At 56.1% G+C, this 23,700-nt stretch overlaps 4 protein-coding genes across 4 annotated transcripts; 1 reads left to right on the top strand and 3 right to left on the bottom strand.

Moving 5' to 3' along the window:
• Positions 1-194: 194 nt before the first annotated feature.
• On the bottom strand, positions 195-2,219 carry VOLCADRAFT_108305 (uncharacterized protein; the record flags this gene model as incomplete). The annotated part of the gene is made up of 2 exons (XM_002958717.1): positions 195-2,040; positions 2,143-2,219. The coding sequence occupies 2 exons, from the start codon at positions 2,217-2,219 to the stop codon at positions 195-197; spliced, it is 1,923 nt and encodes a 640-aa protein (XP_002958763.1).
• A 2,994-nt stretch (positions 2,220-5,213) lies between these two features.
• VOLCADRAFT_69909 (uncharacterized protein) lies at positions 5,214-6,002 on the top strand (the record flags this gene model as incomplete). Its single annotated transcript, XM_002958731.1, has 2 exons — positions 5,214-5,594; positions 5,928-6,002. 2 exons carry the CDS (start codon positions 5,214-5,216, stop codon positions 6,000-6,002), a joined length of 456 nt encoding a protein of 151 aa, XP_002958777.1.
• A 7,983-nt stretch (positions 6,003-13,985) lies between these two features.
• On the bottom strand, positions 13,986-17,183 carry VOLCADRAFT_69922 (uncharacterized protein; the record flags this gene model as incomplete). The annotated part of the gene is made up of 6 exons (XM_002958716.1): positions 13,986-14,117; positions 14,873-15,007; positions 15,366-15,545; positions 16,089-16,155; positions 16,469-16,665; positions 17,118-17,183. Coding segments are annotated over 6 exons (777 nt in total), but the record flags the coding sequence as incomplete, so codon positions are not given.
• A 3,218-nt stretch (positions 17,184-20,401) lies between these two features.
• Positions 20,402-22,592, bottom strand: VOLCADRAFT_78105 (uncharacterized protein; the record flags this gene model as incomplete). Its single annotated transcript, XM_002958715.1, has 7 exons — positions 22,532-22,592; positions 22,204-22,322; positions 22,038-22,126; positions 21,680-21,926; positions 21,519-21,568; positions 21,356-21,440; positions 20,402-21,204 (listed from the first exon to the last, which is right to left on the bottom strand). Coding segments are annotated over exons 3-7 (1,269 nt in total), but the record flags the coding sequence as incomplete, so codon positions are not given.
• Positions 22,593-23,700: the final 1,108 nt, after the last annotated feature.

Here is a 23,700-nt window from a genome sequence, read left to right as displayed (position 1 = left end):
ACACCCTGTTCGGCGAAGGACCCAGAAACGCTCAACTCCGCCCTCGCACTCGCAACCCAGTTGCTGTCGATAGCAGGCGACGGCGGCGCTACCACTCGCGATGACAACAACATATCACCGACGAGGGTGCGGCGCAAGAACGCCGCTCGACGTAAGTCCTCGATATCACACAACACCACCACCGAGTACCCAACTCACAGCCCTGCACCCAGCTGCGGCGGCCTGTACACCCCGGGAATCACCGACGGTGGGCTTAATGGGTTGTAGCGGGCGGCCCCGACTGGCTGATAAGGGTGCGTCGCCCGGAAGCTGCTCCCCAACACCGCGTCCCCTGAGCTCAGTTGCTGAGTGGTTGTGCCCGCCTGTGTCCCGGCATAAGCCGACGGCCCGAAACCCGGTGGCGGCGGCTTAGGCGGCGCCGCCGTCGTCATGGACTGACGGGTTGCGCCGTACGACAGAGACTGGTCCCCGAGGCCAAGTGGATTGTAGGGCTGCGTCACGCCGTTGCCCAACTGGCCCCCGAGGGACATCCCCGACGCGCTCAGGTTCTGCCACAGAGACGTAAGCCCGGTCGACGCCGCCAGGTCCATGCCCGGCAGACCTGACCACATCGAATACGTGCGCGGGGTGCCATTGGCGTTGCGCCCGACGGGCCCTGAGCTCGTGCCAAACCCGGTATCGTTGACCTGCTGTGTCGGGGGCTGGATGGGCGCGCTCATGGCCGGCGGTGACTGGACGACAGTCCCCTGCAGGTGGTTGAAGCCGGGCGGCGGCGGAGGCCGCGATGTGGGTACAGCAGCCGTCCCTGAAGCCTGAGCCAAGATAGGCTGCGGTGCTGCACCCGCGGCCGCCGGAGCAGGAGGGTGTGCAGCGGGTGCGCCAAAGCCCGGGGGCGGCTTCGTCGCTGCCATCGCGGAGCGCGTCCGCGCGGCTTGACCATCCTGATCCTTCTGCCGCAGCAGCGCGTACAGCTGTGTAGCAGCCTCCTTGCTAGAGACAGTGCCCTGCGCCACACCTTGCTGCATGGATGCCAGGAGCGCGGGCGCCTCGGGATACGGCTCCACGCTGTTGGTGCCTAGTGATAGCGGCACGTTAACAGCGCGCCGCAGTCCATTCACCGTTGTCGCGACCTGGGCACCAAAGTATGAGGCCGACTCGAAGCCTGGCGGCGGCATGGGTGGGAAGGCAGAGGATGATGAGGACAGCGACGCGGCACCCACTTGCGCGTGCTGCGCTTGGTATTGTTGGTGCTGATGCTGCAGCTGCAGGAGCTGCTCGGGTGTCACGGGCGGGTCCTGGGACATCAACTCCAGCGAGGAACTGCTTGCCACACGATCCATGGAAGAAGCCACGGAACTGCTACGGCGGGTGTCCGCTCCGGATTGCTCATAACTATTGGCCCCTTCGCTCGCCCCTGATGGGCTATGTCGGTGCTGGTGGCCTGCGGCTTGCGTTGAAGTACTGCCGTTGGCCCCCTGACTCTGCTGCTGACCATGCAGCTGCGGCTGACTAGTGTGCTGAGACGCAGGCCCATGACCACGCTGCGGTTGTTGTTGTTGTTGTTGTTGTTGCTGCTGAGGTGGCGCACTTAGGGAAGGCCAAGAGAACTCGTCCATGCTCAATGCAGGTCGCTCCATCTCCACAGACTGGTTCCTAGATAAGCTACTCGGCGAAGGGCTAGCCCACGTCACGCCGCTAGGAAGGCCGGAAGACGACCCCTGGCCTGCGCTATCCTCCTGCGTCCCACTACCTCGTTTAGCGGCTGGCACGGGCAGCGCGTCCCGTCGCGCAGCGGAATGCGAGGCAGTGGGCTTAGGTGGAGCTCTGCTGCCCAACGACAAAGCCGCCGACGTCGACGTTGAGGCCGAAGACACAGAAGCCGCGTTTGATCTTGTCTTAGCGGCTTCCTGTGCGCGTTCTGCCTCCAGCTTCTTAGCATACTCCATCGCCTCTTCACTGCCGTAAGCTCTTCGGCAGTTTGGGCAAACACTGTTGCAAAGTAGCTTGAGCTTTTCATAGCAGAACAAGCACATACGATACCTGCGGGGAGGCCACAGCGCTGTGTATGCAGCCAACCCAAGACCGAGCAAGCGCGAGAAAGTCCCAGAACATAAATTTTCGTTTCCTCAAACGTGCGCTTACCCGCACGGACAAGGCTGGAAAGACTTATCCGTTTCGTCGAGATCCTCAACGCACAGTGGGCAGACATCCTGCAACATAAAGACACGACCCTTACCGCATGCCGCGGGAACGGCAACCTGATACTGCTAGACTGGGAATAATCCTGGACAAGTATACCTTCTCATCATCGTTCTTTGACGGCTGTTGATCCTGGCCCACGGACCGTGCGATGGGGGCAGGCTTTGCTCCATTTTTCCCAGCTCTCACCTGCAACCAAACTTATACTAAGAACAACATCCTGTAAATACAGACATCACTACAATGCGGGCCCTCGCACCAGTGTCACAGAAGCAGTGGCAGGCTTGGAGGCAAAGGGCACCCTGGGCATCGCGCGAGCAAACAGTGTCTTTGGATTATGGTCCGTGGGCAGGATAATCAATATATTTCTAGCTGTTGTCAAGTCTTATATAGTACACAATTAGTGATTTTGTCGCTCACTAGGAAACTTTCATTGCATTTGCCCCACGTCTCAGCTCCAGGAGGGTTCCCCCTCACCAGCAGATACACAGTAAAAACGCTCCAATTTCCCAACAGCTGCAGTTGACTAGAATGCTTATACTATCTCGTAATCGAAGTGTTGTTCTGGGTGCACTCACTGAGTTCAATCCTTGTGCTGTGCCAGCTGAGTTGCTGTGCAACGATGCATTGCTGTACGCTTTGTCCTTGTGGGAAGCACAGTTTTATATGAAGCAACTAATCATGGGGGCTTGGGTCCTTGCTAGTGAAGCATATTGTGGCGACGTCTTCTTTTAGAGTAGGGAATAGGCTCCTAAGGCAATGTGCACGGCCCTGGTGACACTTCAAGTGGACATTTGTTATTGGGTCAACGTTTGGGATCACAGCCTACGGTGACCGGGTCTGCTGGTCTGGTCTACGTCCTCTCCGTGCAACCGTTGTAGCGCGGAAGGCTAGCACTGCATCATCTCTTATTGCATATGTCGCTACTGACAGCGTTGCGACTGCGTGCGCAATGAGTTGATCCATGGCTCACGTGCTGCAGACCATGGTGGTGGGGACGGGTTCCTTGCATATCCTGCTTCGACACTTTTTCGTTCAACACATAGAGTTGTGTCCAAAAAGGTTGCGCTCTTGTGCACAATTCAGCTAGCCAGCTAACCACACGGCGGAAGGCGTATGACCTTGCTCACCAACACCCGCACCAACCAGAGTGCACCGCAGCATCCTTCGCTCCTTTTGCTCTCAACCCCGCTTCATTGAGATTAAGAGGTCTAGTCGACTCCCTCAGACTAAACAGGCTGTGAGTCAGGAGAGCCGCTGCCCTGTTTATCTGACGTTCAGGTTCACATCACTTTCCCTTCGTTCCGGTTTGGACCCGTGCAGTGTCCTACGCTGCGACCATGGTCCCACGGCACAGCATACCGGCGCTGTGAGCTCGGCAAGAACAAAAAGAGATCTACTGCCACCGTGCTTCGAACGCATCTAAATATTTCAGGATGCTGCAGTGTAGTGTACCCCCTGTCAGCACCACATCCAGCCGCACCTCCGCGCCCATGTAAGTATTAGTAGCTCACGGGGGCCACATTCCTAGCGGGCCGCGGGGATCCCGTGTATGTATGACGCTCGATGGGAATATCCCCCAGCCAACCTCCAAGGACCCAAATTGAGGAATGGAAACCTGACTGTGCTGTGCACGATAACCAACCACAGCAGCGGTACCACTCGGGTGCTGAAACTCGGCTCTGGGTTCTGTGCGCTAACGTGCGGTGGACCTCATGACGCCGCCAGGAGGAAGAGGGGGATCATCGCGGCTGTCGGAGGAGGAGGCGATGAGGATCCAACGAGCGAGGCATGCAGCTGACGGGATACCTGCCTCTAGCATGTTCGGACGCTCTCCAAATGGGTTCTTCCCTACCAACCCATCTATTAACTGGGCCAGCTCTCGCCTGCATGGCAAAGCGCTGTAATGATCGCCTCACTCATCACTATTGTTCCCCGAGTCTCCCCACTGGATGGACTCGAAATCGTTTCTGCTAGAGAAATGAAACGTCAGCGGGCCATGTCCGCGACGGGTGGAAGGGGCCACATTTGGAGCCAAAGAAGAAAAGGGAGTCCGAGTTCAGGACCCTGTAGATTTCCTTCCGCTGAGCTATCTCGTTCTGTTGCACACATTCCGGAGTGTCCAGCGGAGAGTTGAACAAGCGATGCTCTTCGCCACGCCTATTCCAGAGCTGTACGGCAGCTTCATTGCATCCTTCGACGCCGTACCGGCATCAGGGCTCATGAGCCCCCATGGAATGAATTGCTTTTGGAGGTATCGCTGTTCGCGTCAGAAGAAAAACCACTCCATTTGCGTATCGTTCTCCAAAGTTTGTGCATAGCTGCAAAGGGGATTTTCGTCTCATTAGCTGGATATCTGGGGTAAGAATCAATGTCATAAATGAAGTCAGAGGTGCCGATGGGATGCATCGACATCGGCATCGGATTTAGCTGGTCAGCGCCACCGACTTTAGGCCATTAGCGACATCAACAACAAACAGTTTTCAGTCTGCGGAGAGATAGTGTTGATAAGGAATGTCGTCCAAGCAGCATCCCCGCATCACGCACGGTTTAGTGGAATCGCGCCAGATTGGTATGGGCGCGTGCACCAATCTTACGGAGATTTGTACGATGTGTGCGCTTTCCTGTGTTTGTAAAGTTCCCTGACGTTATCGTTTCGGCAACTTCATGGGTGTTATTGCAAAACACCAGTATGCACTAGAGGCCTGAACCGAGCCTTTGTGCTTACGTTCTTTCACGTGGACTAGTCACTTGCTGAGATTCTTGCTTGCTGTTAGCCTTACCGGTGTTACTCTGCTACTGCTTTTGTGAAATAATAAGCGTCTCTTAAATCCGTCCTTCATCCAAGACGCACCCTTTGGGTGTGTGCAACGTCGGTCCTCTGGAGCATTGCAGTAGCGTTGTCCTGGAGACGATTAGGCACTTCATCCCAGAAACGTCTGAGTTACTGACTAGGGCCTGCGCTACGCCAGGCCAGTTGTCTCGAGCGGGTCCCGGGGCAGGCGGGAACCCGGATGGAGGGCCAAATTGCGGCAGTGTGTCAGAACATTGAAACCCTTTTGCAGCAGCTTCAAAATGAAGGCACCCTCGACGAGCAATTCCAACAGTTGATGCAGTTGCAGGACGACACCAATCCGGACTTCGTCGCGGAAGTAGTCCAGCTTTATTTTGAGGATTCAGTACAGAAAATAGAGCGCATGGGAGCTATGCTCAGTAGTTCAGCACCAGATTTTAAGGAGCTCGACCAGCTGGTGCATCAGTTTAAAGGCAGCAGCGCAAGCCTGGGCGCGGCAACAATAGCTCAGCTCTGCATCAAGATGCGCGAAGGCTGCCAGACGCAAAATCAGCAGATGTGTCTCGCGTTGCTCGGCCAGTTACGAGACTCTTACATGTTGGTGAGCAGGGCGTGATCGGGTAATATAACTCGGTGGGCGTGAAGCGAACGAGCTTAAATTGCCCGGCATAGGAGTGCATGTGCAGCGATAGCGGGATGCCAGCCCGGGAACTTCGCGCCATCTCTTGCAGCCTCAACCCCCCTCCCGACCTGTTAACATTTTAGCGGCAGACGCCTGGTTGGGCAGATGCGCTGGTATGTCCTTTTTACGCTCGTCTTCAGTGGTATAAGTGTTGTAGCGACGGGTGTTTGTGCAGGGTGACCTGCATATTTCCCCGTCGTTTAGAGCTGCTCCACTCCCTCTTCTTCTTCCACCTCCCTCGGGCCCCGGCAGTTGAAGAGCAAGCTGGGCACCTTCATGGCTTTGGAGCAACAGCGGAAAAAGCTGCAAGCGGACCTGGGGGGATGAGGGGGGAGGCGTTCTCCCGCCTCCGCCTCTGCGCCTCCTATACCGCGGGCGCACGTAGGTGGTGTCGGAATGGACACATCGGCACCGGGTGGTAGAGCAGTCGGTGTGGTCGCATGTTTGTGAATGTATGTATGTATGTAAATTGTATTTGGGTTGCATGTGCAAGCGTGCGAGTGAGTTATTGTGTTAAAGGGAAACAACATCTTGGATGTACGTATGTATGTGCACATGTGCGCGCACTTGTACGTGTATGCGTGTATGTATCTATGTATGTATGTATGTATGTATGTGTGTGTGAAGTGTGCAACCTGGAAGAGGCAACCCATGTGTATGTAAGCGTTCGTCTGTAGGTATGTATGTCCTTTTGTTTTCCGAACACGTGGATGTACCCGTACCCGCACCCGTCCCATGCCGCCTCGTTTGCGTTATTGGAGGCGCAGGTGACTTAGGCGGGGCGGTGCGAGTTGGGGGGAAAAGTCACTCTAAAGCTTTTTGCGGGTTAGTGGGGAGTTAGTGGGGAGTAATCCTTACGCCGTCCCGTCGCCCCCCCCCTCCGAGGGGGTGTCCACTAGATGTGGAGGTTCTTCGAACTGTCTTTCCGGTAGTGGGCCCTATGGCTCACCGGACTGTGGGGGAGCCGGGGGCCCGGGAGGCAAGTACGTAAGTACGTGGTATACGACATCCTGTGTAATCTTGCATGTTGTCGTACACGCCCAGCGCAGCAGCGCCCGCGAATAAGAAAGGAAAGTCCTGCTGCGGAGGGTGACACGATGTGGGGACCACGGCTCCCGGGGAGTGGGATTTCTATGGGACGGGGTCCCTTCCCCCGTCTGTATCTATTGAGGCGCAAAGTGGAGAGTTGGATTGCGTTGATTGTGCTTTTTCATAACTAGACACTCTCTGTCTTACACACACACACACACACACACACCCGCTTAATGCCCAGTCATGGTCGGAGGGGTGAGGGGAGTTGCGCGGCTCCTTCAATCCAGTTGGGTTGGGGCCCCAACGTGCGAATGCGCCACATGCCATCTGGGTCGCGTCGGGGCCTCTGCCGCCCCGTGTGTGGGTTCTTCTGGGGTCTCCTCTCTCTGAGTCCAATTTCTGTCTCCCCTCAATCCGGGAAGGTCTGGCGGAGCGCTAATTAGGTTGTGGTGGTCTAGTACGGCTGGGCCAGGGGGTGCGGCAAGTGCGGTCCCGGATGATTCTCCTCTCGGGGTCCCCAAACCGGGGTCACCACTACCGCTGTCAGGGGCCGCCAGCACGGTAACCTCCTTCCCACCGACGTTGTGGTTTGGTTCGTGTGTGTTTTGTGTACGGCAGGCGTGATGGTAGTTGTGGCAGTTGTAGGTCCTGGGCTCTCCGTCGGTGCATGGTGCATCTTGCTTTGGTTGCTCTCTGCGTCACCACCCTGCTTTGTACGACAAGCGTGGTAGCCAGTCTCTGTTGGGTTTGGCGGCTGGGTGAAGGGCCGGTGATGAGAAGGGGGCCGATGGCAGGTGCTGGAGCTAGGCGTGCGGAGTATCGCGAGGAGTTAAGGGGAGTGTGGGAGGCGCCTCTCGCACATGTGTAATGTAGTGTATGTCGTTAGTGGCTATGAGGGGGCGGGTGGCAGTGCACTTGTCGGTTGACGGTTGCACCGTTGCAGGTCCGCAGTACCGTTGCGTGTTAGTTAGTGAAGGACATAAAGAACGAGAACGAGGGGGTTGCGTGTGTCCGGGAGAAAGGGGGGGGGAGAGAAAGTGAGTTCGGAGGGATGTACGGACAGTGAGCGGTGGTTGCTTCAGCGGTGCACGGCTCCCGCGACATGGAATGGCTGGGCTCGGCTGGGGAGCAACAGCAGCAGCAGCGGCCTGCATCAAGGCTGTTGCTGTGGCCGGCGGTTGGTTTGCTGTCTGGGCCAGCGCGGAGTTGTGCTTCGTTGGGCTGGGCCGCCATCTGGCTGTCGGCACAGGCGGCCAGTTTGTGTTCTTTGGATAAACGTCGTATTTTCGTACGGCACCTGTTGAGGACCACGGCGGCGGTGGTGGTGCTCCGAGGGCGAAAGACTCGCAGCGCAGTCTTGCGCTGGTCACTAGCGCAGGCAGGAGAGGCTCACGAGCGCATTGTTCGTGGGTTTGTCCGTATCGTGGTGATGGTGATCGTGGCGGTGATCGTGGTGGTGTTCATCCGTTGCGTGTAACAGTCCGTGGCTAATAACATTAATATTGTTGTATGTCTGGTAAAAGTTGGCGTGTGAACAGAGCATTTGTGGTGTGGGGGGACTGTGAGTTTAGCAGTAACAGGTGGTTGGGCACGGTGTATGGCTGCTGTTTGCTTTTGCCTTGCTTTTTGGTATTTTGTTTTGGGCCCTACAAGTGCGAGGGAAGTGCAATTGTTCCGTATGTTATTCAGTCTCTTATAAGCGTGTAATCAAGGAAAGACAATTGGCGGTGGTGGTTGGGAACGGTTGTGGCTTGTTAGGAGAGTTAACAGTTGCGCTGTCGGCAAGCGCGCCTGCAGACCACAGCCTCTTCACCCCTTGGGCGGTGGCGTGTTGTGGAACACTGTTAGGCAAACAGAGGAAAACTGTTTGCACAAATAAGAGGTTGGCACTGGCAACTATTATATGATCATTACACAATGTGCAAGGACTTGTAAATATCTCTTGATTAGTCCAGGGTCCTCTCCTGCCGACCACCAGTGACAAGTAAGATGATAGCAACATCATGCCATTCTAAAAAAACAGGTGAGAATGAGAATATTATATATGGTATTCCCCAAATGGAGCTACGTTATCCGATGTAGCCCGCTAAATTCGGAATGGCCTTCTAACATGAAGAATTTCCGGATGATGACGCCGTAAGCATATGTACCAAGGCCGGTGCAAAAAAGCAGGGCCGACTGCATGAGGACATGCGTAACAGTGCGAGGGGTTTACATTTTGCACGACCATGATTTTTGGGGACCCTGCATGCAACTCGCACGTACACAAAAGTGTCCGAAAGAACTGTAAAAATGGAGAGTGAAGGGTAAGATAGAAACGAACGATTGATTTTTAGGCTCGCTTTCCGCACAGCCTTTGGTCCGCTACACCTGCTCCTAAACGGAGTATTGCTATCAACCGATTATCAAATAGGCCATCATCCATGAAAAGTACCTCCCCGCGTCACCAGCACTGCGACAGACATATGCTATGAGTGCGCGATGCCGTTACTATCACAGACATTACTCATCTTGTATGCAGCAGGGCAATTTACCCTACCAGAGCAATTTACGCTCCTCATACAACCGGCCAGTTCACCCTCCCGCACATGGTAAAACCTAGAATGCAGATTTATATATACATATATAATAATCATAACCGAGGAAGCTTCAAATCGCCTGCCACCCGACATGACAGCGCTGGGAGCAACGTTTACACAGGAGAGTTTGAACAATACGCGAGCTCCGTTTCGAATGGAAGCAGCCGCTCTCCCTGACGAGCTTGCGTGTGTGACGATCTGCGACCTGTTGCACACGCCACCTACCTTTATATGAAGAGCCGAGAGCGCGGGTGCAGGCGCCCAGCGCAAGCGACCAAAATTTTGCCACGGTTAACTGATCGGTCAGCAGTGCGTTGCAACAATCACCAATCAGAACTCCATCCCGGTCCTCTGCAAATCCTACGCTATAACTAATCTCAGACCCCCTGTTCCTTTACAAGGACGGAGCACCCGGGCCGCCGGACAGCAGCACCGCACAGGCACTCATGCAAGGAGAAGAGCGGCTGGTGCGGTGCGGTGCGTCGCTCGGGCGCCACACGTCTCTCGCCTCGAATCCCGGAGCGCAGAGCACACTACTACTGACAAATAAACCTTAATGCGCGGTAGAAATGCATTTAGCTAAATACGCGGGCTGGTCGGCTGCCATCACAGGCCGCAGTGACGCTCTCCCTACCCCACACAAACGGGAACGGAACCACTGCGCTCTACTGTATGCGGGGGGATAGCGCGAACTCGAGTACCTTCTCATCCCCCATGCTTGGATGCTTTATGCGTGGCAATGCCCGCATATGCCCATGCCCATGCCCATGCCATGGCCATGCCCTTATGCCGAATTACCACCACAACCATTATCAGTACCAATTTCACAGTCAGGCATGTTGCAACTAGACGAAAAAAGCGAACAGATCGCTACCAGCGACTGCGCCGTTACCGAACCGGCGAGAGCGCAAGGCGCACCGATAGGCTCACCGTGTGGTACGCAGCAGAGGCCCATTGCATCACACAACAAACGCTCGGCGAATGGCCCTGCTACCTCCACCGCTGCTCGGCTGTTCCTAACCCCCAAGCATCTGTAAACACACGTCAAAACACGCAAAAGGCTTCAGCAACGCTATTTCAAAGCCTTGGGAGCTGGCGCTCTTTGTTAATAGCCAGGACTAAACGTTTCGGCCAAAACCCGCACAGGGCCAAAACCCTCCTCCTTGTGCTCCGCCCGATTACACTCCCGACGCTATGGGGGTTTAATCTGGGCAAGAAACACACGGCAGTCCCCACAGATGCCTGGTACCTACGCTCCAACCACACAGTACGCAACACCGAACATTCGTACTTCTTATGCACAAGCGTCAAGTCTTGGCGAGCCTCCTTGCCTAGCTTTCTTGCCCAGCAAGCAATGCAACACACTTTCCGGGTAACACACATGCGCACACACAATATAGGTCCCGATAGAGTTGGAGGTACGGTACCGGCGTCCGTCCCCCTCTCCCCATCTTTCTCTAGCTCGATGGTAGTTGATGCTTTTTGCCTTTCCACAACAGGCTGGCCATGCACGGCTGAGAGCTCATGATTATTCTCGTGCTATGGATGAAGACCTAGTATGGCCATGCCAATCATGCATCTCGCCACCTGCCCCTCTGCCTCTACGTAGTCGTGGACATCACTGTAGAACACACGTGCTCCCCACCTGTGGAGCACTGGTGCTACTGGTGCTGCTGGTGGTGCTGCTGGTGGTGCTGCTGCTACGAATATTTTAGCCTAAATGCTGCTGCTATTGCTGCTGCTGTTGCTGCTGCTGTTGCTGTTGCTGCTGCTGTTGCTGCTGCTGCTGCTGTTGCTGCTGCTGCTGCTGTTGTTGCTATTGTTGTTGCTGCTGCTGCTGTTGCTGTTCCTGCTGCATCACGTTGAACCGGGACACCTCGTGCTGGATCATGGCGGCAATGGCCTCCGCTTCGGCGGTGTTCAGCGACAGGTTCTCCACCATTTCCACGGCAATTGCGCTGGCGGTGTCGTGCAGCAAGTCATACTGGAAGCCCACCTTCTTGCGCACGCCTGCGGTGGTAGCATCGGTATCGACATCAACAGCTATTATCAACAGCAGCAGCAGGAGCAGCAGTGGCGAGAGGTCGGACGTGGGCCTATAATCGGTCGAATCGCTTCATAGGCCGCAGCACAATCATCGCTCGAACCAGTACATTACTGTGAAAACAAATTCTCCCCGCTGCTTCCTAGTCCTCCCTTCCCCCTCAAAGAAATTGCCCTCTCCACGGTACACCACATCCATCAGCCTGCCAACCAGCACAGTGTGCCACGGTTTTCAGAAGCCACACTTCATTCCAGCGCATTCTGCAAAGCCCCCCGCCGTCCCTCTCTCCCTCCATCCCTGGCTGCCACCTACCTCGCTGGTTTGTGAAGGACATGGCGAACGACAGGGCCATGTTGGCCACCGCCGCCTGGCCGGAGGAGCGCACCTTGAGGCTGACGGGTTGGCTGCGGCAACCGCCAACGACGGCCGACGGAGCGGTGGAGCCCTCCGCACACCCGCAACCCTCCCCGTCCTCACTTCCGTCCTCCTCCTCCTCCTCTTCTTCCTCCTCACGATCATCATCATCGTCCGAGGCACCACAGCACGCATTCCGGCGGCCTTCGAGGGTCGAGACCATCAGTCATGCACGCCGGAACAGGCAGTGGGCGACTCAACGTGTGCAGGTAAGTGTTGCGCGGGCGGGGCAAGCGGGAGGGGCGTTTGAAAGCCCCAGGAGCCCAAAGCCTTGCTGCGCCCTGCAGGTCTTAACGCGCTTCGGCCATTTGGATACGGGTTGGGCCCCTCAAGACGAAAGATATGAGGTGGCCGCCATGCCGAACATATACAAAGTGCAGATGCCAGATTGCTGCGTCCTGAGTTTCTGGATTATGGTGTGAGCATTCGTCGTGTTCATGTATACAAACATGTCTGATGGTGCGCGAACGCGATTCCAGCAATTTCAAACGTCGCATGATCGAGCCCCGGCAGAGTTCTGAACTTTTTTCCAATGCCAAGTACTAGGCAAGGAGCCGGCAAGGATTATGTATGCCACTATAAAATAATTCTGAAACATAGGCTCAGTAGTTCAACCAACAGCCCCTTCCGCCATTGAAACGTACCCCAGTCTTCGTGGTCAAACATCATGTCCTCATCCAGCTCATGATCTTCATGAATGGCAGGGAGGCCCAGCGGTGATGGGAGCGGTTGGCCGTTGGCAGCGCCCACAGCGGCGGCGGCGGCACTGACGGCTGCCGCAGCGATGGCCGCCGCCGAGGGTGACACACCTCCCAACGTCAGCTGCAGCCTACGGTGGCGGTGGCAGAAGCCATGGCAAGAGCGGAGGCGGCGGAAGCGGTCAAGACTGAAAACCTGAAAAAAACCGCGTATTTAATCCAAGATATCCCGTGCATCTTTTGAATGCCCCAATTCTACCAGTGGCATTGCCAGCTGGCTGCTCATCATCAGCATTCCAGATGCAGGGGGGGGACAGAGCATTGCACGGCCTCAACATCACCACGCAACCGCCCACCGTCCGTCTGCCGACCTCGCTGCGCAGCCGTTGCCCTCGTCCCCCGGGACGCCACATCGGCCAGCAGCAGCATCGGGTTCTGTCGGTGATGCCATCGCTGCCGATGATGCAGCACACTCCGTCAGCCCTGCTGCTGCTACCCGCGGACTCGGCGCGCCTCCGCACGCCGGCGATCGGGGCGACACCAGCTCCCCCGCTGAAGCCAACGTAGGCGAGACGGGCCCGCTGATACCGCCGCTACCCCCGCCGCCGCCGGTAATTCCCCCGGCAGCGTTGCACGACGGCAGCACGAGGGGGTTGTTGTTGCTGCTGCTGTTGCTGCTGCTGCTGCTGCTGCTGCCGCCGCCGTCCCCGCCACAGGAGCCCCGTGCCGCGCCTAAGGGTCCCAGGGCAGCTCCCGGAGATGGCGCCGCAGTTCCAGACCCCACTCCTGTCGCAAATGCCCCGCTCATCGTGACTGGTCCTGTCGGGTGACCCAGCGAGGAGGCGATGCTTCCGGGCCCGCCCAGATCCAGCGGTGACACGCTCAGCTGACCGTCTACGCTGAGGACGCAAGGCGATCGTGCGGCCGCGGCCATCGCCGCGGCGCTGGGTGCAATGCCGCTCGCAATGGTCACCGACTGTGCGGGCATTGGCATTGGCATTGGCATAGACGTCGCCGCCGCGATGCGACCACTACTACCGAAATCATGGTGACCCATGCCGTATGTTCCGTCGAGCGCAGCCGCGGCGATGGGAGAGAGCACACGAGGTGACAGCGACGCCGCGATTGGTCCCAACGGCAATTGCAAATGCAGCTGTGGAAAAGACCGCGACATTTCCACAGAACCGGAACGTGCGTTCAGCAAAGGGCTTATCGCCCCCGCTGCCATTGCACCACCGTCGGCCCCAAACGCCGCGGCTGCGACAATGCCGTCCATGGCGGCGCCGCCGGAACTTCCAGCGCCGTTCTGGCTGGTGCTATTTGAGCTCGCGGCGCGGCTGAGCGCGGTCGGGCTCAACCCTTCGCCGACACCGGCAGCCGCCGCCGCCGCCTCCACCACCCCAGGCGGCGCCGACGCCGAACCCGTCAGGGCCCCGGGCCGCCCCACCCCTCCGGTGGGCGACAGGCTCAGGGACGTTGCAACCGTATTTATCTTGGGCGACGTTCCGCAGGTGCTAGCGTGCGGCGGCGGCGCACTGCGGATTGCCTCGAAGAAGGGATGCTTGAGCAGCTGCCGAGCTTCCGGGCGGCGACTCGGGTCGTGGCAGAGGCACAGCATCACGAAGTCGCGCAGCTCGGTGGAGGTCAACTTATCTACGGATGCTGGCGGGATGCCCTGCAGGCGGAGGAGAAAAGTAAGGGTACGGCGAGTACGGCACCGGTAAGGGGCACACATGTCCGGGTTCTGTCGACACGCAGCCACATGCGCGAGTTCGGAGAGATGCCGCAAGATAGACCACACCTTGGATAGGACCTGAAGGGCTATCCAGCCGCGAGTTTCACCACACACAGACATCAGAAAGGCGGTCTTTGATTTTTGCATCTTGTGTACTTTACGCATCTTATTGGATACAGGCATGTATGTGTGTGTATGTATGTATGTGTGTATGTATGTATGTATGTATGATGTGTGAAACAGGGGGGTGTATCTTCGCCCGTGGCAGCTACCCTGCGAAACCCTGCCTTCCCCGGTATTTCGGGGCACCCTTATCCAGTCACCCTGGTCAACTTCTCAGTGGATCGCTCAGGTTCCGCACCCACCACCAGCATCCAACGGAATCTGCCGGGTCGACAGCGGCCCAACTCCATTCCTGGTCGGCTCGCAGGTTAACTTTATCCCAGGTCACCCCGTCCATCAACTAGGGGCGCTATGCCTTCCAGCATCGGAAGGACTTTGACCCTAAAGGGTATCGATCCCGGGATCTCCCGGGGGCAATGGTCGCGCCTTACCAGTAGTGCCAAACCCTATATATGTATGTATGTGAGTTAGTAAACGGACAACGATTGTGCGGTGCAACAAGTGCTGTGACATTTCTTCGGAGTGAAGGTAATCCACCCCGTTGGCGGGCGCGGCGGTCTCAGGGCACGTACTTGCGTGACCTTCTTGTAGATCTGCGCCGCGTTTTTGCACTCGCAGTAGGGATACTCCATGGTGGCCAGCTCCAGCAGACACATGCCGAACGCGTAGACATCCACCTTCTCGTCATACTTCTCTTCGTACAGCTCCTGCGTGCGACGGTTCGGTTTGGAACGGATGGATAGAAAACGGTTTTCAAGATAACCAGGTGCTGCAAGTGTTGCCGGTCGGGGTTGCCCAGAGGAAGCTTCCTCGCGGCCGGAACAGCCCCATCTTCAGTCAGGGGTCCACACGCACCCCTAGCACCACCCCAGCTGCAAGTGCGCACATCCAAGGAAGGTAAGGCCCACCCAGCCCATGGCAAGTGGTCCCCTTCCACCGAAATAGCTGAACGGGCTTTTACGGAACGACTGGTCGAACACAGTGTTGTGAGCTTGGAGAGCTTGGATGACGCAGCGGTGTGTAGGAGGAGGAAAGGACCCCCTGCTACTGCCCACTTATACCCACCGGCGCCATGAACTCCGGGGTGCCCAGCACGCTCTGCGGTGCGGAGAAGTCCCGACAGAGCGTCACGAGGCCCAGATCGCCAATCTTGACAACACCCGAGCTGCCACACACAAAGATGTTGTCGCACTTGAGGTCGCGATGGATGATGGGCGGGTTGTGGCCGTGCAAATACACCAGGCCCTACACGGGCGTCATCCGCGCCGCCAGAGTCATCAAACCGAATATGGGGATATCACGAGCGGAGCAGGGCACAGACACGCGCACAGATGGGGCTTGTGGGCATGGGACGAAGGACACAGGATGCGGAGCAGGGATGTGGTAACAACACCGCGCTGCCCTGCAGCAACAGCACACGATGCCGGGGCCCGGATCGTCCTCTGCCGAAGTGGGCCTACGGCTCTCACAAGCCCATAGTGCATCTCTGGCGAGATGCGATGCGCGTGGTCCATGTCTGAACCAGCTGAGCAAAGGTTTGCCAGTCTGGACGCAGGTACATCACGCAGTGCGCACGGGGCTGACATCCAACGCACCGGGAATGGAAGCCCGGAAGGCTATGCGTTGCCCCAACAATCCAAAGAAGGCACCGGACCAGAAACCTGCCGTGTTACTTCGTGCCCTAGAGCCGCTGTACCTCCCCAGGGCCCTTTGTTGGTCGTCGCGCCGCTTAGGTCCGCGAGCCATGTGGCCGAAACCAAAGTTCAAACGCGGCGGCTCTGGCCCTACCTGCAGGATTTGCCAGGCCCATCGCTTCATGGCTGGCAAGTCCGCGTGCTTGTGGCGGCGGCGGTACCTGAGCGCGGGTCAAGGGGCATCTCTGACCGACAAGACACGCTACCTGGGTCAGAGAGGTGAGTGAGAAACATCATCCAAGAGCAAGAGCAGCTTCCAAAGATGTAAACCCTATGCCGAGTGCGGGGCAAATCCTTTCATGATGATTCCGGAAAAGTTTTCCGTTAGTCTCCATACAATGTTCCAATGTGCCCGATACGCAAAGTTTGGACTCCTCACCGCAGGGGAGACTCCCTTATTCAAACTTCAGACCGCCCTAACCCCAGCAGACCCCCGCCCACAAGCCAGGTTCCTCACCCTGGCCCAATACTCACTGGCGCAGCGTCCCGTCGGGAAAGATCTCCGTGATAAACACCAACATGAACCGTTGCTCGTCAAACCAGTAGTCGTGCAGCGTCATGATGTTCTTGTGTTTCAGCTGTTTCAGCACGCGGATCTCTGCGAATACGCGCTGCTGATCTTTCTCCCGAAAGCACGCAAGCTCGGCGACGGCCACCTCGTTCCAGGCAACCTGCACGGGGAACAGATGGGTGAGTGGGTCCCGGAGCCGGGTCCCGGAGCCGATGGACGAGAGAGCGGGTCGGGCCTTTGCGGTGACCCAGATCGGGTGACGGTGACGCGACCCAGATCAGTAATGTACACACAACAGGTAGCGGGTGTGGCCGGTATTCATTCAACCCAGATCAATGGCAGGAAATTAGGTTTGGGGCAACCTGCATTGAGGTGTGATGTGCTTGAGCTGCTCCCTCCGGTTGCCTAGCATGCTTTGCTCTGGCTTTCGCCAGTTTCGGCAAGGCCGCCTAAACCTTATCTTGAAGCAGCAAGTCCGTAAATCTTCGCAAGGGCGTACCCAGTGCACTGGGGTGCCCGATGACCAGCTTCATGTTACCGACAGTTTGGCCTCCATGTTCCCGTTTCTACGTTTCCTAATCAGCGCACCATATCACGTCCCTCAGCTCCCACCTCTATACCACGCTCCTCGTCGAAAGCTCTGTACACTTCCTTCTGTGCCCCTTGGCCGATGAGCTCATACTGCGAGGGGTGAAATCACACACTGCTGCTTACGAAGTGCGTTTTGAACAGTAACGCACGGCCGTGACAGGGCTGTGGCAACGCACGGCTGGAACCGAATTGAAATCCAACAAGCATAGGACGGCGTAACGAAGCCCGTACAGCATAAGTACTTCCGGATGGCCAGGGGATTTCCGGATGGCCAGGGGAAACGGAAGATGCCGTACACAGTGCTCACACAAAACCCTAAGACACAGAATTCCGGAAGTGGTGGCAGTATAAGGTTCATTCGTGAATGCAGAGCCAGGCTGGCTGTTACGCGCTGCTAAACGCCAACAGCTCTCGGTTGATATGACCACGGGGAATTGCACCATATGCGTATGATCACCGAGGCAAACCTCCATCAAATCGCTCGTGGCGCTCTGAAAACAATATATACAGGCGAAGCGGTAAGGCGCCGTTGGTGTTCTTCAGCAGGCGCACATCCGGTATGCACGTGCGCACGCTCCAACCGCGACCTCCGTTAACTTAAAGATCTGAGCCTCTACATAGCATACCTTCCTATAACGTTTCGATGCCATGCGAGAATTACTTCCACCGAGTGATCCTGATGGGACTACCGCCTGAAGCGCTGCCGGCAGAGCAGTTGCTGCGGCGACTGCCATGACTATGGTGCTTGGCCTTAGCACTGCAGCTATAGGTTGAAATTATAAATTGCAATTATGTGAATTAAAGGGCCTTCCGAATTTGACATCGCAAACGCTGTAAGAGCAATATGCATACAATTAGCATTTTTTAAACAAGAAAAGAGGTTACTTTTTAAGTGTGGTCTCAACTTTCATGAATCAGGCGTGCAGGGAAAGTCGTACAACCGCTTTTCCTGCGGGTCATTGCCACCCTTAGAATCTCTCTCTCTTTCACAGGGTTCTACCGTGCGCATGTTATATTCTTTGGATCAAGCTGGTATGCGAAGCAGCATCTTATATGAAGTTAGGGTTTGTATATGTATTTGGCCATACTTGTGACTGGATTTCGCCTCGAAAGGGAATGCTCTGCGCGCAAACTTGCATCAATAGGCTAGAAACGAATGAATTAAGTCATCGCAGCTTGTTTGGGAACTTGATTTCCATGGAACATCACGTATCTTGCACGTTGAAACCGGGTTGCGCCCTTTAGGAGGGTTTTCTGTTGTCACGACATAGGAGGGGGTTATCGGACTGTCTATTGGTCATTGTCTGTATTGGTCATTGACGCAGGACTTTCAATATGCACGGCGGGAACAATCGATTTACGAAAGGCTTGCAAGATTAGACACACCCCGCGCGCCTGCAAAACGCAAGCAATCCCAGCCAGCGACTTGGTCCATTCACCACCGCCCCGTCAGGTGATGTACCTGACCACATTGCACCATGCAGGAGGAAAAACGTGAGTCCGACGCTAAGTGGGTGCGTTCTGGTCCTCACATCATGATCTGTCAGAACCGCCAGACGCGCCGACCAAAGTTGAAAAAGTCAAGACACACACTTTGTCGTGACAACAACCGAAGTCAAAACAATCCACACCATGAACAATAACAATGAACTGAACAGCAGACGCGTCCAGTCGCTGATTAACTAACTCAGCAGACCGCTTCACGTCGCACATAACCTATATCCATAGCACGTGGAAAGACACGAAGCGCCACCAACGCCCTAAACAAATGCTTCTGCATGGTGCGCGTACACCGCCCACGACAGAGAGCATATGTGTGCTGCATGTCGCCCACTACCGCCCACGACATACACAATACACGACACAGCTGCAGTAAAATCCAAACCACATCACTTCAGCAGTCACCCTTAATAATGATCCCGGTATCAAGTACACCCCCAACCCTTGCCCTATCTTGATGACATGCCGCCGCTGCACACGGCACGACATGCACGCCCCAAAGTCCGTTAATGGCTGCGCACGAGCAGAGCTCACGTGCTGGGAGGGAAAAAGCCGGCCCACATCCGTATATGCACAAAGAAGGGCCAGCATCCCCCCATTCACACTCCGGCCACGGCATCGTGGCCCTGGCCAACCACCGCGCCACACCCAACCTCGCAGTATACATGGCCCGAGGCTCTTACCCCGTGTCGTGTTCCCCCAAGCAATACTTTTGGGCAAGTATATGCGTTAGGACCTGCACTAACTGGTCTGGATGCAGCCTGTCATCAGCTCCTGCTGTTGTGCAGCCCGACGCCTAATACTCACGTTATTCACTCTACTACAACATACTCTACAACTGATCCTGCTGCGTACGAGCCCTCCGTCCTGCGATGTAACACTAAGCTTCACTGCACCATGCCATTCTGATGTCCCGTAGCAAGAAACGACGTTTTGCGCGAGGGAGGTTGGCTCTCCATATCCACCTCCTCCTGTGCTGCCTTCATAGCGGCGATGAGCTCGTGTATCGACAAACCCTTTAATGAGCCGCCGCCGTTAGCACCCGCCGCCTCCTCACCTGCTGGAGTGTGATACCCCGATTTCCCTGTTCGCCCGTTGGCGAGCCCAGACACAGAACCCCGTCTAGCATCTGACACCGCCGCTGAAGGTTGCGGCAGCGGTGGCTTGGCGATGGGCTCAGGGCCCCGCGCGCTGGCTGCTGCGGAGTACGATGCCACCGGCGGTGAGCAAGCAGGTGCCGATGCAATGGCGTTCGCAGACTGCATAGGCGACGCGCCTTCTGCGGCCAAAAGGACTGACTGTTCCACGCTCGACACAGGCGATGGCGCCAGAGAGGTTGGCGGCGCCGGAGGGATCGGTGCGGAAGCTGCCTTCGGCGACGACACCCGCGAGCCTGACATAGGCATGGCGGGCGTGCTCTGACTTTGCGCAGACACCGTTCGCTGGATCTCCTCCCGGATCTTTGCCGCAATTTGCTGCGCCTCTGCCGCCGACAGCGACAAGTCCTCCATCATCTCGTTGGCAATACACTCAGCCGTATCCTCCGCCATGTCGAAGGCGAACTCAATTGTCTTGCAGTGGCCTGAATCATTCGCCAGACAGCGGGGAAGCGCGGGTTCCTCTCAACATTTGGTAGCGAGCCCGTGACCTGGCCCTGGCCGGTGTAATATGCGAATCCTCCGACTGGAATATGCCCCGGTTGCAACTGCAACTATTTCCCTGCCATCAATCTTACACCCAAATATTACGCGCTCCATGGAATAGCATGACAGCCTCCACATGGGCAGACTATGTTCCACTTACCCGCTGGCTCGGTGAAGCGCAGCTGAAAGCTGAGTTTCGACTCCTCGACCTGCTTGCAGTGCAAGTTAATTTCACGCGCCCACACCAGCCCATCGCTTTCATCGGCTTCGTCCGACACTGTCCCAGCCACGCCGCCCTGCGATTCCCGCCCGCCGTTAGCCGCTGAGCACCCCCCTGAAGCACCCAAGTCTCCAGGAGCACTCGCAGCTGACACAAAAGACTGCTGGTGATGCAGGATTGCCATTGGTAGCTCCTGTAGAACGGGCGAACGCAGGTCGACACTGGAACCTGATTGCCGTACCCCTGCCGAAGCGCAGGTATTCAATTCTACTGACGACTCCGCTTGTCGAATTCCACCGTAGTCCATTTGCAAGGGCTGTGGCAAGCCTGGCGACGGTGCATGCGCCAGCGGTGGCAATGCTGGCGATGCGGCTCGCATTGGCAGCTCCCCAGACGCCGAAAGCAGCAGTGTTTGCGGAGATGAGCCCACTGCAATGCCGGTGCCACCCTCCACCTCAGGGCCAGGGAATGACAGACCGTTCGACGTGGGCGCGGCAGGGGGGGCTGGCTCCTCATCCGAAAAGACCTCCGGGGTATTGTTCCCTGCTATCGCGGGCTCAGGGCGGTCCACCGGCACCTTGTCCGTGCCACCGCAGCTTAGCTGAGCACGTATCGATTCAAAGAACGGGTGCTTCAGGAGCTGTCGCGCCTCAGGCCGCTGGTTAGGGTCGTGCTGAATACACAGCTCAATGAACTCCCGCAGCTCCGTATTTTGTACCTTCGCCAGGCCGCTGGGGTGAATGCCCTGAACAAACCCACGCAGAGCACATAGGCATAACGCACAGAGCTTAATGTAGGACAAACCATTTCCTTGATTTCTATTCACGTTAACCGCAAACATTACAGACAATCTTTTTACCCCCTCATGGAGTCAAGAACCGTGTCCCGCGACCCACCTGCGTCACTTTTTTATAGATCTGTGCCGCATTTTTGCATTCAGCGTACGGGTACTCCATTGTCGCCAATTCGAGCAGGCACATCCTGGCGGAAGTGCATGGGCGGAAGTGATGAACGGCCCGAGAGAGGCTGGGACGTCAAGGGCAAGGGAAAGCTACATACCCGAAGCTGTACACATCCACCTTCTCGTCGTACTTCTCCTCATACAGCTCCTGCATAGTAATGTGAGAATTGTTGGTAAAACTGCTGCATCACTCAAGCACCGAAACGAGGTACATAGGGAGCTAACACTGACGGTGTGCGTAAGGGAAGCAGAAACCCACCGGCGCCATGAACTCGGGAGTGCCCAGCACGCTTTGCGGCGCCGTGAAACCCCGGCAGAGTGTGACCAAGCCCAGATCACCGATCTTGATAACGCCAGAGGTCCCATTCACGAAAATGTTATCGCACTTAAGGTCACGGTGAATTATTGGCGGGTTATGGCCATGTAAGTACACCAAACCCTGCAAGATCTGCCATGCCCAGCGCTTCAGCACCTGCTCGTCGATGTGTTTGTGTTTCTTGCGATACCTGCAGGGCACACAACAGTTACTGACTGCAACAGGCATGTCGGCGCAGCCAAGTATCCTGATCTCCCACATCAAATGGGTAACACAGGTATTGTATCGCCCCGTTACTTACTGCCGCAAGGTCCCAGACGTGAAGAGCTCAGTAATAAAATTCACGGTATTGTTCTTATTATCCAGCCACGAGTCGTAGAAGGTCATAATCTGCTCAGGGGTCAAAGAACATGCGTCATGCCATTACCAAACCCAACGTCATGTCAGATCTAGATAGGCCGCCTTACGTTCTTGTGCTTCAGCTGCTTAAGGACACGGATTTCAGCCCATAGACGCTCCCTCTCAGCCGGTGAGGACGCCAGATCATTGACCTTGATCTGATTCCATGCAACCTCGATGCCCTCCTCTGAAAAGCGAGGCCGAGGACAGGACCGATAGACATTATTAAGAGGTAAAGCCCCTTGCCAAAAATACGCCTTATATTACCAAAAATACTCTATCTCGTACTAAAACAAAAGGCGTATCCAAAGCCATAAACGCCTACTGTCATCCACAGTACCTATGCACAAACATGCCAAAGCATAAGAGCTGGCCACCGAAAACGAAGATGCGCACCTTCATTAAATGCACGAAAAACTGTCTTGAAAGCGCCCCTGCCCAACACGACGTCATACTGCAGCAAGAGGGAATGAGCTGCCCGCTTAAGATTTTGTTCATAAAAACTCCATACGGTCAGAACAAGACGCCAAAGCGAACGTAGGACTGGAAAACCACGAACAAAGTCGAATAAACGCGAGAACCTGCACCCACCCGAGAGTACGTGGTGGCGCTTGTCGAGTATGTCTCCGCTGGCTGCAGCTCCCCGCCTTCCACCATGGCCGCCATGCTGCTCCCTTTACAGCCCTAAAGGGGACACTAGGCTCTTTCACTTTGTACGCAAGTCATACTGTTCTGCCGCCTGCCGCAGCCACCCCCCTAAAGCAGCAAAAAAGGCCGTTGCCAGCCTACAAATACGTTGCCAGCCTATCACAAATTCAGCCGTGATAAGGAAGGCTGTTTAGTTTGGCGCCCGTTCAGGTTGCCCTGCAGGATATACACAAAAGTGGCGCATGCGCCAGTTAGGCAAGTGTCTCGTAGCTTCATAGGACCGAAAGCGCCCAGTTTGCGTTAACAGGAGCCAAGGTAATGAGTTCAACAAGACGTAGTCGGTACGGCCTGTACGAAATGGTGCAAGCGGTTGTGAAAGTGATTGCAGGACGATTGCTTGATCCACCAATTTCATCGGTTGGAGTCACAGATTAATGGTCCAGATGCTTAGACAAATCACGCGTGGGAATAACGATTTCCTTCTTCTTAAACTTAAGACTCAAGTGTTGAGCGGGGGCATGTCTTGGGCGTAAATGTGTGTGGAAGCAGAGACCCTTTCCTCTTTTACGCACAAATAGGGCATGCCTTGTGCGTCTCCTGTCTCCTAGAGGCTCAAGTTGGATACCTTCACCATGCTTTGACGCCGCCAGAGGGCCTGCCTCGGCTCATCTCACCTGAGTCCGTGAGGCCAAACATCTTTGCAGCAGTAGCGTGTATCGGAGGATAGCTCAACGATTGATATGGCCTTGCTGTAGGACAGTGGTATACCTCACGTGCTTTCAGGGACAACAATTCGTTAAGTCTGTATAATTCAGTCTCGGCGTTTGCTTCCTACGCACGGTTGACATGTCCCTGCCAAAACGCCAAAACGCTTACTGGCTTTCCACCGTTTCCTTAGGGTCGCGTCCTTAGGTTTC

The sequence above is a fragment of the Volvox carteri genome (assembly GCF_000143455.1).
Source record: "Volvox carteri f. nagariensis unplaced genomic scaffold VOLCAscaffold_104, whole genome shotgun sequence".
Classification (NCBI taxonomy): Eukaryota; Viridiplantae; Chlorophyta; class Chlorophyceae; order Chlamydomonadales; family Volvocaceae; genus Volvox; species Volvox carteri.
Note: the sequence above shows the minus strand (reverse complement) of the source record. Positions and strands in the feature narration are given on the sequence as shown.